Source organism: Ailuropoda melanoleuca, chromosome 1 (assembly GCF_002007445.2).
Source record: "Ailuropoda melanoleuca isolate Jingjing chromosome 1, ASM200744v2, whole genome shotgun sequence".
NCBI lineage: Eukaryota > Metazoa > Chordata > Mammalia > Carnivora > Ursidae > Ailuropoda > Ailuropoda melanoleuca.
This window is the reverse complement of record NC_048218.1, coordinates 109,298,701-109,316,213: the sequence shown is the minus strand read 5'-3', so window position 1 is coordinate 109,316,213 and position 17,513 is coordinate 109,298,701. Positions and strand designations below refer to the sequence as shown.

At 53.5% G+C, this 17,513-nt stretch overlaps 1 protein-coding gene across 1 annotated transcript in view; it reads left to right on the top strand.

Annotated features, from left to right (window-relative positions):
• Positions 1–17,513, top strand: part of NUDCD3 (NudC domain containing 3) — a 58,277-nt gene that overhangs the window by 20,569 nt on the left and 20,195 nt on the right. The window contains exon 3 of the mRNA XM_034664956.1: positions 14,789–14,921. Within this exon, the coding sequence (XP_034520847.1) occupies positions 14,789–14,921 (133 nt within the window). The remainder of the gene's footprint in view (positions 1–14,788; positions 14,922–17,513) is intronic.

Genomic DNA, 17,513 nt, shown 5'->3' with positions numbered 1-17,513 from the left:
TTCCCAAATAAGAGAGAACTGGAAGCTTCCCCAGGGCCTCCCCCATCTACCCCGTTCCCTGTTGTGTTAGGTAGGCCACCCCAACTCAGGTGGATGGCTCCTCACGACGTGTGACAGCCTGTCCCCACAGCTGGGCCGGGGGTCGTGCGCTAGGCTTTAGAAGTCGTGCTTGCCCAAAAGAGGGGCACGCTGACAGTTCAGCGCTCGCTGCTTGTATTGTGTGTGACATCGTATTTTCGTGCTGTGTCTCTTTTTCTGAGAATGCTCTCTTTATGTCCTCTGCGCATTTTCTGTGGGACTTTATTTTGTCCTTCAGTCTTTTAGAGCTTTCTGTACAAACTGGGGAAATTAGATCTTTATCTGTAGTGTATTTTTCCAATTTGTCTTTTTTATTTGTCTTTGACATTGCTTATGATCATTTTTTTCTTCCAACCAAAGGTGTTTTTTTAATATTTAAAATCTGTTATAAAACGTATCAGTCTTTTATTTATTTATTTTCTTTTGCATCTGGATTTTGAGTTAGAAAGATTTCCCTACAATGAGGTCATGAAGGGTTTTGCCTGTTTTCCCATTTGTATGCTTTATTTTATAATTCTGTGGAAATGACCTTGTGTGGTGTCATTGTTATTATATTTCCGCCTCTGATCCATTTGATGTGTCTGTGCGTGTGAGGCATGAGTCCACTGTTGCCGTGGACCCAGTGGCATTTGTCACAAAACACAGTGGCTGTGTTTAGGAAGAGGACTCGAGTTGTTGTAGGTGTCAGGGCAAGAGCTGTCAGCTCGCTATGGGACCTCCCTGGGGAGAGGCCCGGCTCCCATGCACCTCTGTCTGGGTCAGAGCTGGGGCAGTGGGCAGATCCGTGTGCTTGTGGACCAGCACACTTCTCTGCCGGGTACAGGGGAAATTTGTGCTCGCTGATCTGAGGGTCTTCAGCCTGGAGCTCCGTGAAGCCGTGCAAATGGGACTTGGCCTTCACTGAGCCTCTGCGGTCTCCGGTGCTGGGTGCTGCTCTTGCGTGCCCGGGCTGGCTGGCAGGTGGCAGTGTCCTTCCTTATGTCTTGTTTCGCTCTTCAGACCCTTACGTTCATCTCCACAGGTGGCTCTCCTGGAGAGCGGCTTAGTGTCCATTTATTTAAAATGTGAAAACTAGGTTTCCACATAAGCTCTCTTCTTAACCCTGCCAGACCAGCGCCCCCTTTATATGAGAAATATTTTACGGTACTGCCTTTTAACTACCTAGAGGTGGGGACTCCCCGCGTGGTCACCTAAGCAACGCTGCACGTGCTGCGACTTTTCAGAAAGGTGGTGAACTTTCCGTAGAGCTCAGAATCAAACACCTTTATACATAGTTGTGCGCCTGGGAAATTCACACTGTAAGGAGACCAGGCAAAAAATGTTAGAGTTTCTGTCTACTCTAGACCTTGGATCCAGGCTCAGATGCACTGTACGCAGGCTCCCACCTGCTGGTGCCTGGTAGGGTGTGTGGAAGGTGAGGGGCAGAGGACGGTGTCTGGGGCCCCGAACCGCTTGCTCCCTCCAGGCCTCCTGCACTGGGCAGCACCCCTGCCTTTGAGAGGCGCCCCTCAGCTGGGACTTTCGTCTCTGCAAGGATGGAATGATCTGCTTCGGGGTTAAGGTCATACCTGGATGAATTTTTCTTAGGAATTTTCCTGGAGACATGATTGTTCCAGGATGATGGTGCAGGGGCAGTGTGTGTGTTAATTTGCGGGTAATCTTGTAGTGGGCATGCCGAGGACGCACACGTATCTTTGGAGACTCCTGGCTCGGCCACGAGAGAGCTCTCCCTTTGTACCCCTACTGTCCGTGTTCGTGGTCCACGTTGCTGTGGCATCTCCCTGGGAGACCACCTGCTCAGTGGACGGGTCTGAGCACTGGGCTGTTTGCTGTAGAAGCCCCATCATCACCTGTTTGTCCCAGGTGTGGGCAGCTTCCTCATGGCCCCCAGGAGCTGCCACGTCCCATCTGTCTGGGCTCGGCTCCCAGGCTTCTCTCTGTCCCTAGGCACTAGGGGGCCAGCGGGAGATGCTTGAGGGGCTCGCCCTGTGAGAACACGGACAGCTGCACCAGCCCCCAGGACACCCGACATGCTTCCTTCCTGCAGAAGGCATGTTGGGCAGGCCCCAGGGAACCATGTGGGGGCCGGCAGGCAGGAGGGCCTTCGCTGGGAGGCTGGAGTCTGGAAGGAGCATCGGCAGTGGGCACCTAGAGGGTGTGGTGGTGGGAAAGAGTTAAGGCACAGCTCAAGCAGCTTTGAAGAGACAGCGTTCTTCCAATAGAGGAAAGCTGAAACCCCTCCCTGCAGGGCTTGTGGGAGGGCTGGTGGCCACGGTTGGGTCGTGGGGCAGTGTATTGTGCTATGCGTAAATGCAGTGTAAATCGGAGTTTCCTCTGCACCCTTACACTTAAACTCTAGATCTTTCTTTTCCCTACAAGTTGAAGCATCGGGTCCTTCTGTCCTTTATTTTCATGCCGCACTCCTACTTTCCTCTACTCATTTGAGGTGGCTGGTTCTCTAATGTCCTTCTGGGAGAGGACAAGTGTCACCAGGCATCAGGGCTGAAAGCTGTTTTTTTTCTCTTGTGGTTTATTTTCTTGGTTACTCTAGCTTTGGTGGTGGCGATACTACGCATTCCGCTGCTTGTTGGAAAGGGCTTGTGGTTGAGGGTGGTGTGCTCCGCAGATAGCTGGTGGGGGCGGGGACTTCCTGCCCACCTGTCCCGGGAGAGTGGCCACCGGGGACGACGAGCAGGCTTTCGATGGTACTGAGACCTGCATGACGCTACCTGACGCTTCGTTTGTGCCGCTATAGTGAGAAGAGAGATGAGGTTTTCGACATCGTGATTTGCCCGTGGTGTTTGCTTCTGTCTGTTGCTCCAGCGCCAGGATTCTGGCCACTGCCCTTCTCTCGGGCTTATAAATGAAATTTACGTGCCTTCTTGTGTACTGCTTTCCTTGTTCCAGTTGATCCCCTGAATTATGTGGGGATTTTATCATGTGTCTTGTCTTCGGTGATTTCCTTTGGTAGATTTTAGAAAGTTCTGTCTCCCTTCACGCCATAGAATGGATGTACTGTTCTCTTGTCTATGAAAGGGGTCAAGAGTGTTCTTTTAATAATGTTTGATTCCTTTAAAATGAACGTCCACTTGACATGGTTAACTTCTCTTTTTTACCCTTGGGGTCTTTAGTTGATGGCACGGTGAAGCTGCATATTAACTTGAGGAATATTACTGATTTTCTCTCATTAACTGTGCTGTTGAACACTGGTATATCATTACATTGTTTGTGGCTTCCTTTTCTTCTCCTGTTGTATTTGGGTATGGGAAGTGACCCTGGAGAATTAGATACAGATTTCCTGTGTCCTGAGATCAGTTGGTAACCAGGTATTTATTGTGTGTGCTGCATTTAGGAATGGCATCTCTCCCACTGTGTGTTACAGCTTGTGACAGGCAAGCCGTTAATTATAAAAGTAATAAAAGCAAGGTCTAGAAAATTTGAGAAACAGAAAATTATTCAGGTTTCATCACTATTAGTATCTTGTTGAATTTCCAGTTAAAAACTTACATTTGCTCTTTGTTAGAGCATTTTAACATTAGAAAATACTCGGCCACTTTAACAGGTGAGTTACGAATACATAATGTGTAAAAATAAATTATTTCCCTAATTCTGTAGCTGATGTTCTGCAGCATGGAGAATCTCCTCACATACCTTTTTCAGGCTCGTGTGCGCGCACACAGACAACTTTTAAAAATTGGCACATAATCCAGGCACTGTGAAAGTCCCCTTTAGCAGGTACAGTTAAGTGTTTCTAATAGTTACAAGGCTGCACAGCCATCACCGCTGTCTCATTCCTGCACATCATTATTATCCCAAAAGAGCTTCCTTCTCCATTTCCCCCCTAACTTTCCGGCCCTAGGGAGCCACCGGTCTACTTTGTGTGTCAATAGTTTTCCAGTTGTGACATTTTGTATACTTGGAATCACGCCATCTGTGGCCTGGGTGTCTGGCTTCTTTCACTCAACATAGCGTTTTCCATGTTCATCCGTATTTGTAGGAAGTATCAGGACCTTGTTCCTTGCTGAGTCAGACATCATTGTGTGGATGCACCACCCTGCTCATTAAGTCATTGGTTGATGGACATTTGGGCCGTCGTGTGAGGAATGGTGCTGCGAGTCTTTGTGTACACGTGTCTGTGTTTGGGGCACACAGCTAGGAGTGGATTGTGGAGTCCTACGGTAGCTCTGCATTTAGCCTTTTGAGGAGCCACCAGACTTTTCCAGAGCAGCTGCCCCCTTGCACGCCAGTGCCTCGTGGGTGTTCCAGTTTCTCTACAGCCTTGCCAACGCTTGTTGTTGTCTGTCTTTTTGGTTGTAACCATCCTAATGGTTTAGATTGGCATTTCCCAGTGACTAAAAATGTTGCATATTTTTTTCATGTGCTTGTTGACCGTTTGTACATCTTCTTTGGAGAAATACCTGTTCAGAACTGTCACTCATTTTTTAATTGGGTTGTCATTTTATTGTTAGATAGAAGAGTTCTTTATGTATTCTGGATGTGAGACCTTTATCAGATAAATGATTTGCCAGTATTTTCTCCCATTCTGGGGGTTCCCTTTTCTTTCTTTTTTTTTTTTTTAAGAATTTTATTTATTTGTTCGATAGAGACAGCCAGCGAGACAGGGAACACAAGCAGGGGTAGTGGGAGAGGAAGAAGCAGGCTCATAGCGGAGGAGCCTGATGGGGGCTCGATCCCATAACGCCGGGATCACGCCCTGAGCCGAAGGCAGATGCTTAACCGCTGAGCCACCCAGGCGCCCCATCAGTATTTTTTTTTTTTTAAGTTTTACTTATTTAAGTAATCTGTACACCCACCATGGGGCTCAAACTCAGGGCCTTGAGATCAAGATCACACACTGCATGGACTGAGCCACGAGGCACCTGCCTCTCTGATGCTGGTGTAAATGAAATCGTTCTCTTAATGTCTTTCTCAGATCGTTCATTGCTACTATATAGAAATACAGTTGATTTTTGCATATTGGTTTTTGTAAGCTGCAAATTTGCTTAACTCATTTAACTCTAATTAATTGTTTAGTAGATTCTTTAGGATTTTATGTATTTATACAAGGTCATACTGTCTGCAAATAAGAGTCTTACTTCTTCCTTCCAATCTGAGTGCCTTTTACTTGTTTATTTTCTAGCCTAGTTGCCCTGCCCGGTGCCTCCAGCACAACACTGAGTAGAAGCACAGAGAGCCAGCGCCTTGTCTGGTCCCCAGTCATGGGGACAGGGCTCAGATTCACCATTAAGCGCGATGGGATCTAGGGCCCTTGCCCTTCTCCTGTTCCTGTTGGGAACGTCCTCTAGTGCCTTCCAGAGGAAGTGACACTGACAGGAGTTGTTGGGACCTCACAGCCTCCCTGATTTCCCGGGACTCGGGGCATCTTGGGATAAGGGGCTTTCCGTTTCAAGAGCAAGCAGTTTGCCCACAACCGAGTGGGACTCCAGTGGTGAACAGAGGAAAGCCCGGGAACTGCGCAGGATGCCTGTGCCCGGTGGACAGTTTGGATCTGTGGCACATCACGGTGGTGGTGACCTCTCAGGAGTTGACTCTTGCTGTGGGCAGGCTGCGTTCCCTTCCCGGGGTCCCCAGAATGCATAGGTGCGGCTGCAGATCACACTCCCGTCCTGCATCTCTTTACGTTCCTTACGTTCTTTCTGGTTCTTGCCTCTCCTCTGTTTTCTTTATTCTGCAGCTCCTGGTTCCAGCATCTCAGCTTCTTCCTTCTGCATTCTCTCTTTCTGTTTTTGTTTTTTTTCCTGGGAGATTCGTGCACCTTTCCACAGCTGTATCTGCTGGTCCTCGTGTTGAGTTGGCTTTTTCTTTGCTGTCATTGCTCATTTCCACAAGCTCTTTGTTTTCTGAGAGGGATTGTTGCCGGTGTTCTTTAAATAATACACTGTTCTCATTTCAGGGCTCAGTGTCGTCTTGCTGTGAGAGGGTGGACGCGCGCAGATGCGTCTCTGTCTCCAGTGCCCTCGGTGTTGTGGAGTGGGGATGGGCCTCCCTCTTCCTGGACATGTTCCTCACCCTTCCCCATACTTAGCCCACCTTTCTCTTCTTGACGGGGCTTGTGTCCCAATTCAGCGCCTTTGGGGGTTCTGTGATATAAATAGGTTGCTTTTTAGTCTGTTTTTCAATTTAGAAAAGAGTTTTTAAAACTTAACTTTGTTTTAACTTCGTGGTAGCGGAATTTGAACTAAGAATTCCTGACTTAATTTCTTTTTAATTTTATTTTTTATTTTTTAAAGATTTTTTTAATTTATTTCTTTGACAGAGATAGAGACAGCCAGCGAGAGAGGGAACACAAGCAGGGGGAGTGGGAGAGGAAGAAGCAGGCTCATAGCAGAAGAGCCTGATGTGGGGCTCGATCCCACAATGCCGGGATCATCCTGAGCCGAAGGCAGACGCTTAACCGCTGTGCCACCCAGGCGCCCCTCTTTTTAATTTTAAATCCAGCCTTTTTTCTACTCTCGAGTGGGTCTTGTTTCTATATTTGTTTCTAATGTTTATGTGTCGAGAACACGTGTTTTGTTTGCAGGACGAGATCAAATCCAGGCAAATTTAAAAACGGTATAACTTCTTTCAGGATAATGGGCTCTTTTTCATCTTTGTGGGATTGTGTATGAAGGCGGTTCCTCTACCACTAAATACAGTGGTGGTTAACTTGTGCTTGCGCTGATCCTGGAGAAAACGTTCGTTTAATAGAAACCTTGTAGTTTCTCCTGTGCTTTACAGAACGGCGATGACAGGTGTGTGTGTGTGTGTGTGTGTGCCCCTCACCTGCTTCCAGAGGTGAAGGAGCTGTGTCCCCAGGGGTGCAGAAGGAGAACCATTCGGTCATTCCAGGTTCCGGTGTTTGTGGAGATGAGGGGACCGGGTGACATGCTGCTTGAAGAGCACGGAGGCTTCCTGAGGGGCAGGGGGTTGGATCGGCGTGGACGCCCTCTTCATGCCAAGTGCTCGGCTCCCTGGACCCCCGGGCCTGTGCTGAGGTCCCCTGTCTGTTCAGAACCCTCCTCAGGGCTGTTGGTAGAATGCATCCATCTTCGGAGGATTCAGCTGCTGACCCTGCGCAGGTGGGGGTGCTGGCCCCAGGGCCCGAAAACTGTTTGGACACAGCTGGTGAGCGCGCGTGGGCTGGGGTATGGTGAGCGCTGGGTGGGAGAGATGGGGGGAACGTGTGTTGTGCGACGGGGACACGCACTCAGAGTTGTAGCGCACACACAGCAAGGAGGACTGACCCTCCTACACGTTGGGCAGGTGTGCTTGGTGTCAGGTGTGCGGGACAGCTAGCTGGATGCAGGGCTGCCGCAGACCTAAACCGCGGAGAGTCGCAGCACGTGGGTAGCGAGATGGACCGTAGCACAGTGGAATGACACGAGGTGCCGGGCTTCTGTGCCAAGGTCTGTCTCTCTGGTGTGTCTCAGACCTGTTGGTGGCAGCCTTGCCACGACCCCGAAAACCCTGTGCCCTGGCCTCGTCCCCTGGTTCTCACATCTTCCCTCCCGCCCCGCTGTGCTCACACTCTTCCTGCTCGGGCCTCCCTTCCCCACATGGTAGCCCTCGCTAGTGCAGGGCAGCCTGTGCCTTTCCTCTTGGGCTGGGCACCCGCGTGCCCCCAGTGTGCCATGACGAGTGTCACCGGGTGCTTCTGTCGCCAGGACAGAGCCACGCTTTCCCAGCCTCTCAAGAGTCCTTTTTCCCAGCTTTTTCTGCTTTACCTTTCCTTAAAGTGACACCTGCTCTGGCTCTTCCAACGTGGTACTTTCTGGTTCTCAAACCTTGGCCCACCTGAAGCCGGCTCTTGGGTGGGAGCCCATGCTGTGCCTTCCGTGTGCGTGCGTGTGCATCCCGTGTGTTTGCACACGGCAGCTCCAGAAACCACCGTGTGCCCTGCTGGCCTGACACAGCTGACGGTGGCTTGCCTTGGGGTCAGCCTCTCAGAGGTCTTCCAGCGTGAGAGTGTGGGCTGGGGTCCTGCCTGGGGCTGGGTGGGAGGGGTGGGCACTGCGGGGCTCCCAGTCTGAGGAGCAGTTTGAGGACTGGCTATCAACTGGGGTGAGTGTACATCCATGGGAGAGTGGACGGCTCTGGGGACGCTGCTATCCGGAAGGCGGGGAGAGGCTGGGGACGGAGCTGAGGCACTCTGCCAGCATCCTGGCGGGTTTGGGGCCTCGCCGGGACTCATACTGGGGCTCTCTGGTTTCTGTGTCACCCTGACCAGGCCTCCTGCCACCGTGGCTTCTCTGCGTGTGGTGTGCACATTTGGCCCTGGGGCTGTGTTGCGGGCCACGTCTGTCTGGCAGGTGGGTGCGGGAGTCCCAGTGGTGTTTTCTCGAGTGTCGTTGTTTTTCCGTTGGGCAGTCTGTTGAGAATTGCAGTAGTAAAGCTGGTGGTGACTCGTTTGACCTTGGATGACAAGGGGAAGAAAACTGAGGAGTAAGAGTTCAGTGTTCTTCACTTGCACGTTTGTGGCGTCGGTTATCTCATTTTTGTTGGAAGATGTCTATTTTACAGTCCCATGCTTGTAAAATACTTGGAATGCTCTTTCCTTTGTTCAAGTAATTAACGTGATTTAAGAAAAAGTCTCCCTATAACAAGCTTCCCCTTTCAGTGAATGAGAACAGCATGCGGTAAATACTGATGCTGTTCATGTTGCTGACCATCTGTCCAGATTGTCACAGGTAGTCCCGTAATTTGCGTTAAAACCTGTCAAATCATTCATGGGTGTATTAGGAGGGACTTCACGTACCTTGCCTCATTTCTTTTAGGTAAAGAATCATCTGGTATTTTTAATTGTGCTACAAAATTAAAATGTTAAAAGCTTATCAAAATATACTTGTTACAAGAATTTTGTATTAAGTCCTGACAGTGGTGGGCAGAGTCTCCTGGCCGCAGGCGTGGGTGCCCTGGAAGTCCCCGGAGGTGCTGGGCCAGTCCTGTCCCCTCCAGTCCTTCTGGGCACCCCAGCCTCATGCTCTTTCTCTTCACACGGGCTCCTGGTACGACTGGTCAGGACCAAAGCAGGAACACATGAGAGCAAGGTTGGACACAGGCTGATAACTGTGGGGCATAGTTATCAAAGCCCAGGAGGGGGCCCTGGTAGGCCATGGAGGGCCCCTGGCGAGGGAGGGCCCCAGGAGCTGTTCGATTCCAGAGATGGGGCTTGTGTTAAACAGACATCGTGAGGAAAGTATGAGGACCACTTACACACCAGGAGAAGGTGTTGAACTGTGAAGCCGACAGAGTTCTCCCACGATTACAGAGCCGTGCAAACCAGGGAAAGCACCAACAGAAGCCGTGGCAGGAGCATCACAGAAGTGAGCAGATGTGGCCAGTAAGCGTGGACACACATGGGAACATGAGTGTGAGTCACACTGAGACATTCTGTCCTGTGCACTCGGTGGGCAGGGACCCCAGGTGTCAGCAGGACCCTACGTGGGCACACTGCAGGGGCTGGGTCGTGGGGTGGCCTTGGAAATCTGCGGGCGATGTCTCTCGGTGGGATGCTTCCCCTCACAGCCTGGGCCGGCGGTCCCCCGCCGGGTGCGCAGGCGGGACAGACCCCCCAGATTTTCACAATTCCACGCAAGGAGAGAACCACACCATCAGTGCCCACGAAGCTGCCCTCTGCTTCCTCACCTGGCATTCTCGATCCCTGTTCCGTCTTTCCCTACCCCAGACTTTGTTTTGGTTTTGACGGGACAAATCCGGAAATCATGAAATTTCACCCGTACTTGAGTAAAAGTAGGACCGAAGCTTAATGTAATTGTCATGAATTTCTTACATCACCTAATCCCCGGGCTGTGTCCACTTCTTCCCGCTCGTCCCAAAGTGCCTACTCACAGTTGGTGTTTTCAGACTAGTGTTCCTGCAGGCCCCAACGTGGCGTTTGGTTGCTAGTCTTCTAACCCTCCTGATTTAGAGTACTTCCCCTTTCCTCTTTAATCTCTTGCTGTTTATTTGTAAAGAAACTTGGAACTTGGTCTGTTAGACTTTCTCACGTACTGGACTGGGCTGCCAGTGTGTTCATCGTTTTGGTGACCGTGTTCTCTGCTCCTGCCCCCGTACCCTGGCGGATGCAGTGGGTTTTAAACCCCGTGTTGGGGACTGTCACAAAGGTGGAGACATCGCGGGAAGCGCCTGGTGTCTGGCATTGTTGACATTGGTGTTCTGGACCCTTCTGTGGGCAGACCCTACCCCCACTGCCATCCCTTCAGCCAGCAGCCTCCGAGCACTGCTGCCCAGGAGCAGGTTTCCAGGGCAGGGGACAAAGTGGTGATTTTCTCCTGCTGGTCTGCACTCTTCAGTTATGTCTGCAGTCCTGATAGAGGGACTGGCTTTCTGAGATTCTGGTGCATGCAGAACCGTTACATTAATTTTCAGGTGGGGTTGTACTCTGGTCATCAAGGGGACTGATGGGCTTTTATTTCATGAGCTTACAGACCTTTGAATACATCCCATGTTTCAGTGTTTTGTGGATGATGTTTTTTTTGCGGGGGGGGGGGGAAGAGAACCCTAAGCATGCTTCACATCCAGCATGGAGCCCGATGTGGGGCTCGATCTCACAACCATGAGATCATGACCTGAGCTGAAATCAAGAGTTGGATGCCCAACTGATTGAGCCTCCCAGATGCCCTGACATTGTTCTTTTTTGATGTTCAAATTGTCTCATCTTTGGCCAGCAGGAGCCCCTTGGGGGCTTGTGTGTCCTTTTCTTGGGACCGCCTCATCTTGAATGGTGTCCTTGCTCAGGCTCTGGTCCCTGTGTGACGTGGGCTGTTCTTGTCTGGGAAGACTGACTGGTGGTAGATGCTGGATTGGTTATGCTAAGTGGAGAGAAGATTATTGAAGCTAGATTTTAAAGAAGGGGAAGGGTAAAGTACAGATTTCTTAGAATATGCAGCTTGTCTCTCCAAGTGCCCCAGAGGGCCAGGAAGTCTCCCTTCCTCACGAAAGTGGACTGACAAGCCTGTGTCCTGAGCCAGACTGTCTTTCCAGATGGGAATGTACTGAAGAGGATGGCTACCGAGTATGAGGGTGACAGTGACCGCGGGCAGGAGGGGACAGTGGATATCAGGGAGGCGCCTGGACTGCATGGAGCTGCTGTGAAGGGAGCTGAGCCTGGAGCAGGGCACCTGATACTGTGGGCTTCTGCTGCTCCAGGAGCTGGGAAGAGGTGGCCGCTGGAAAGGAACCTGTAGGTGCAGGGGAAGCAGGAGGGCCGCAGATGCTGCTGGGAGGGGAGGCTGTCAGCCCGGTGGGCCTGCCTGGTGCAGAGCTCCCTGGGTGGGTCACTGTGCACGTGCTGTGCAGTCCAACCCTTCCTTTCCAAGCTGCACGGTGAGCGTGGCAGTCATGTCTCGGTGCCGAGACGGGGCCTGTGGACCCGCTTCCAGGAGGGCATGGTCGGTATGAGGCTCCTGAAGCAGGGCATTCGCCTCCAGGGGTGGGCTCACCTCTTCCAGCTTGCGAAATGCAGAAACCCGGAGAAGAATCTCTGTGTTCACATCTGCTGTGGCTCCTGTTGGGGGCTAGATGTGGTGGTACCAGTGAGCAGGAGGTCGGTGGGAGAGATGGAGATACCCAGGGAAGGAAAAGATTTAACTGCTTGTTAAATAGCGTGTAGCATGTACACGCTCCCCACCCTGCCCACACGTGTGTGCACGTGCACACGCTCAGGCCCTGGTCCCTTCCACTGGGTGCACTCGGGGGAGCCACCCGCACGCACTCCCAGAACCTGGGGAGGGGCCTGAGGGCGGCCCCTGTGCCCCCAGTTATACACCGGTCCCCATTTCCCATGTGCAGTCGAGCCTCCTGCACAAATGCTTTTATGTTGGGTCTGGGGCCCCTTTAAGTAAAGCACCACTTCTCATCCTGGCCACTGCTGTTCTGAACTTGGGGAGGAAGGAGGCCCTTGGGTTACTGCCACGCACAGGGGCGTGGAGGGGGGCAGGGGCTGAGCAGAGCTCCCACCTGTGCAGGTGGCACTGGCAGTGGCCGCCTGCAGCGCGAGACACGGGAGCCTGGCCTGACTTCTTTAATGCGCAGAGCCCTGTCACGGGGCTGATGGGCTCCTCGGACGTGGGTGCTGCAGGGAGGCCTGCCTGTTGTCTGCACCCTGGCTGCTGACTCACGCTCCTCCCCTCCCCTCCCCCCACCCCCAGTGTACTCGCTGGCAGCTGCAGGGGTGTGGCTACAGGCCCATGGGGGATGACAAGGCGAGGGGGGCCCAGAGCACCTGCACATGACAGGAGGCTTATTTTTACACATTGTTGGCTGGAAATAACTTTATTTAAAGAGAATGTGGATTCCAAGTGTTATAAAAAGCACCCCACAGTGTGCCTGGCTCTGTGGGGAGGAGGTGCAGGTCCGCTCGGGGTGAGCTGGCCCGGTGCCTGCCTAGCTGCCCGCCCTGGGGTGCTGCGCGGCCAGAGCCCCTCTGTGAGCGCCCAGTTCTGGGACAGCTCCTTCAGCACGGCCCCATGGGTGCAGGTGGCCCCTTGAGCAGGCGTGGCCCTGTGGCGTCTCTGGTGGCGTTGAGGGGTCGTGTGGACCCCAGCCGATGAGGGCTCCGCGCTGGGTGTGGGACGTAGCGACCCCTCCACTGTGAGAGGTCCCGAGGTTTTTTCCGGATTTCTGCCAAGTGCGAGGCCATGTTGGCCTTTATTTTGTGTGGCTCTTATGTACGTGTTTCCGTAATGTTGATGATTTTAGATAGCTACTACACACAATTCAGAAGGCCGTGTGGGAGGACCGCGCAGTGAGGACAAGTCTTCCGGCTCCATCCGGGTCGGGTTTGCCGGAGCTGTTCTCTGCACATTTGAGTGCGTCCATCTGACGTGAGTTCTCAAGCTGCAGCGGGTGCTAGAGCGGGTCGGGGATGCGGGTGCTGTGTCCCCGGACCCCTTTTGAAGTGTGGAGATGCGAGCAGGCTGGTGTGGTCACGGGAGAGCTGCCCAGTTGTGGGGCTGCTCTGTCTTAAAAAGAGCTGTTTTTCCCTTGATCATGTCTTTGTTTTGAGGAACTTGGGTGATGCGTAAAGGTATGGAGAAGAAAGGCAAACTGCTCATTGTTCTGCCACCCAGAGACCCCACAGAGACTTAGGCGTATCTGTGGGTAGGGACACACGTGTGTTTTCCTGTTTAGGGAACGGCCTGGGCCACATTCGGAGCTGTACACCAGACGCTTTGCTCCCGGTGCTGGGCAGCCTGTGCGTATGTGTGTATGTGTGTGTGTGTGTGTGTGTGTATGTGTATATGTATATGTCATGGCCTCCGTGTCCAGCGTGCCTGGCCTTGACCTTTCCTGCCTGCTCTTTGGGGCTCCCTCCTGAGCTCCCTTCCAGACTCTGGGGAGGGTCCTCCTGGCCTCTTCCAGTTTCTGCAGAGGTGGGGGACAGCCCTCACCCCCGTAGCCTACAGCCACATGGCTGTGTTCACACTGTCGTCCCTCTGTGCACATCTTCGTGTCCTGGTCTCTCCTTGCAAAGGACACAGATTGGATCAGGGTCCCCGATGACCTCATTTTAACTTTGAAGTAAGGCACATTCTGAGGTCCCGGCAGTTAGGACAACATAGAATTTTGGGGTCGCACTTCAGCCCCTAACAACAGCCAGTTACCAGCCCTGAGGATTGGGCCGTGATGGATGCCCAGCCTCATGTGTAAGGTGCACGAAACATACCCACAGGAGCTAAACACATTCTCATCCTGAAGCTTCAGCCAGCAGAAGTACATCCCCGTGAACCACCACCTGGCAGAGGTGAGGGCCTGATGGGGTGCATGAGCTCCAAGCCTTTTCTACTTGTATTCACGTGCACAGATAAGACCGGCACGGCGCCGTGTCTCCCCACGGGTGTGTCCGCTGGGCTTCCGAAGGGCTGGAGAAGGTGGCCGAGGTGCCCCTGTTATGGGGATGTCCTCCTCCATGACTGGGCTTCTGTCTGTCATTTAGGTTTAAAACCCACCATAGTGCGCTTGTGAGTCCAAACTTATTTTTATGATGCTATTTTTGCTATTATTCGTGCCGTTCAGTTTAACAGCACGTTTTATTGCAGTTGATTTGTACCGTCCGCTGCTTGGCCAGGCCTGTGTGCAACTGTGCTGGGGGCTCTGCTGGTACAGGGGGCTGGCTGGTGGGTTTTCCAGGCAGCCTGTGGTTTGGTGTGTTGCCCTCGCTGTACGCGCTTCACCAGGAGAAAGCCGAGGCTGTGGTGGGTTAGCGTGGAGGCCGAGCAGCCGCGGGCTGAGGTGGTTCTGCTGTCTTGTGAAGATAGGCCCTGCCGAGCAGGTGGTGAGAAAGCAAGAGCCCGGAACTTTCTTACCGTGGCCCTTTGGTTGAGCAACGGGCCTGGTCAGTGAGCTTCAGGAAGCCCGGCTGTGCCGTGGAGCGTGGCGGTGTACGCTGTTCCCAACCCGTGGGTGCTGCCCTCAGGGGCTTCTCTGCATTGTCCCTTTGTCCCCGTGGTTTCCTGGGAGGCCTGAGTAGGAGGGTCAGGAAATGTGAGACTCAGCTTCTCAGGAGCTAGAGATGGGTGGGCGTGGGTATGTAGTCAACGCCCCGGCATGCGGTGGGGGTCTGGGAGTGCTATGGGGCTCCGGGCATGTGGTGAGGGCCACTTGTGTGCGGCGGGGGGGTCCGGGCATGCAGTGGGGGGTCCGGGCATGCGGTGGGCCTGGGTGCATCTCACCTGTTGCTCTTCCCCAGGAGGCAGGAGCAGTTCCAGAGAAACCCCGACAGCTACAACGGTGCCGTGCGTGAGAACTACACCTGGTCGCAGGACTACACTGACCTGGAGCTCAAGGTGCCGGTGCCCAAGCACGTGGTGAAGGGCAGGCAGGTAACCACGGGGCTCCTCCAGCTTCACTGCTCGGCTTCTGTATTCGGGCACAGGTCTCGGGGGTGCACTGTGCCGGAGCCAGCCCGGCTTATCTTCCGGACGTGCCCTGCCAGCCTGGCCACGCTGCTCAGGCTTACCTGGTGGCCAGTGGTGCAGTTCCACTGTTGTCCCGTGGGTCATTGAAAGTTGCCACAAAGCAGGCAGGGTGGTCGTTACGCCCGTTTCACAGATGGAGAAGGTGGTGTCCTGCCAGGGACCCCTGGGCTCTGCAGTGGCACGTGGACTCCCAGTCCTGTGCTCTTCGGGGCTCCTCCACAGCGCAGGGGCCACGTCACGTGGGAGCAGTGGCGCTCACAGCTTGCGTTGGTCTCTCCACCTCCGTGAGCGTGAGTAGAAATTTGATCTTTTAGTGGGAGAAACATGTTGTTTACTTGTTGTAAGTAGGTAGGCTTTACTTTGAAGGGAAAAGCCCCATGTGGTTGTGAAACGGGACATTACGTTATTATAATCTCCTCAATGTAAAGAACTCTGATACTTGCTGCATAAACCACGTCCTCGCGTCAGTCTTCACAAGAGCCTGAAGAGCGAGTGGCCCCTTCCATGTTCCGTAGGCAGGAAAGTGAGGCCGAGGGGTCGCTCAGCCTCCCAAGTTGACAGGGAGCCCACCGTGTCCCACTCTTGCCGTGCCTGGACGCTGAGTGCTCTCGGAGTGTGTCTGGGTGGCGATGGCTGGATGAGGCCGTGGTTGGCGCTGGGGTGTCAGCCTCCGAAGCTCAAGTTGCTTTCCCACTTGTCAAAGAGCAGCACTGCTAGGTTCTTTCCAAGAGAAGGTCCCAGACCGTGTAAAACAGAACTCGTCCGTGAGTTGCATGTACATTTTCTGGAAACAACCGCCGTGTGAAGTGGCTCCGGCTCCTTCTGGTCTGGATATGTGTGAGCCAGGGTGGGTGGTGAGTGAGTCCCTCCAAGCCCTCCACCCCTACTCCCATCTCGAGGTGCTGACCCCAGACTGCCCAGGCTCTACCTGAACAGGCCCGCCCTGTGTGTACAGGTGTATGACTCCTGCCAGCGTCCGATGAAAGTGGCCCATTCTGCCGCACAGCCTTCATGGCTCTGTGTGGATGTGGCTGGCTGTCATGGCGCTGTCCACTCATTTGCCCCTTCACCCCGTTCCCACCCTGTCTGGGGAGATCTCACCAGGGTCAGTGACCCCTGGTCAGGTAGACGAAGATCCAAGGCAAGACCCGGTGACTGGGAGTCATTCCCATGGGGTCTGGCTCTGGTGACCACGTCCTCTCTGGTGCTGGTAGGTCATGGCCGGCTCATGCAGGCTGATCTTCCCAGGGGGAGTACTTTGCCTGGCATCTTCTGGGGTCTTATGGGGCAGGTGTTGATTTAGGGCTCATTTTTTGGTGGGATTGCTTTGTGCTTAGGTGAAGGAATTATGAAAAGTGTTGGCTGCAGACTTTGCTTATCTACTGTCTGTCTTGTAATTTGTCCGTGAAGTTCTGGAGCTTTTTCCAAAAGGACTTGTGTCAGACCCAGCCCAAAACTAGTGATTTTCTCTTTGACTCTGGAGAGCCAGGTGACCTGACCTCTCCCCCTGTCCTTTCCACCTGGGAGGCAAACATGCTGGTGACGGCAGTGTGTCTCCTGACTCTGCTCTGCCACGAGCACTGTGTCACGGGGGTCCTGCTGCTCTTCATCACGTCGCCATCGTACTTGGGGGTCAGAGCCACACTTCTCTCAAATGTGGTTGTCCTGACCTCTGGGATGATCTGTCCTTGCTTTCACCAGGGGTAGCCCTGGATTTTGCTTGTTCCCACACGAGACATTTACTGGGCACATGATGGTCCCCAAGACTCGGACAAGATTGCTGCTCTGGGGCTGACGTCCGTGGGGCTCAGGCAGTGACCGGCGGCTCCGGGATGGCCGCTCCAGGGGGCTGTGGGTGCCGTGCGGCGGATCAGCGGGTGGTCAATTTGCTCGGCCCCCTGGCACCCTTCCTCCCTGCCCTCTCAGGCACCTGTGGCGCACGCTGGAGGCAGCGGTGGGGAGTGACTTGTTCAGGGTCTCCCCGGGCTGGTGTGCTCCGGAGCCAGCACTCCCCCGCATGCAGGGGTGTGCGCGCGAGCCTGGGTGTGGGCGACACCGCGCCAGAAGGACCGTGTTCTGTGGGAGCACGTTCTGATGACACGTGCTGACAGTGTCGCTGCCCGCCGGGCCTCCCCTCCGGCATGACGGAAGCTGCCTTCTCCTTCCCTGGCATCTTTTGTCCAGGTTGCTGTGTTGTTTGGTCTTCTTAGCTCAGGTACAGTGACGTCCTGGTTGCAGGTGCACAGCCTGGCGATATGATCCCTGCGTCTGCGGGAAGTCTGGTTAACACCTGTCACCTCACATGATAGCAGAGTTGTTTCTTGTGACGAGAACTCTCAGGATTTAGTCTCTTAGCGACTTCCACGTTCCCTGTTATTCCCACACTGCAGCCTTTGCATAAAACTTTTGTGGTCTCTCATTTTTTCCTGATCTAAGCATTTTAGCCATGACTCGCTTAAAACTTGGGAATGGGTTCCCCCCCCCCCCCCGTGTCTT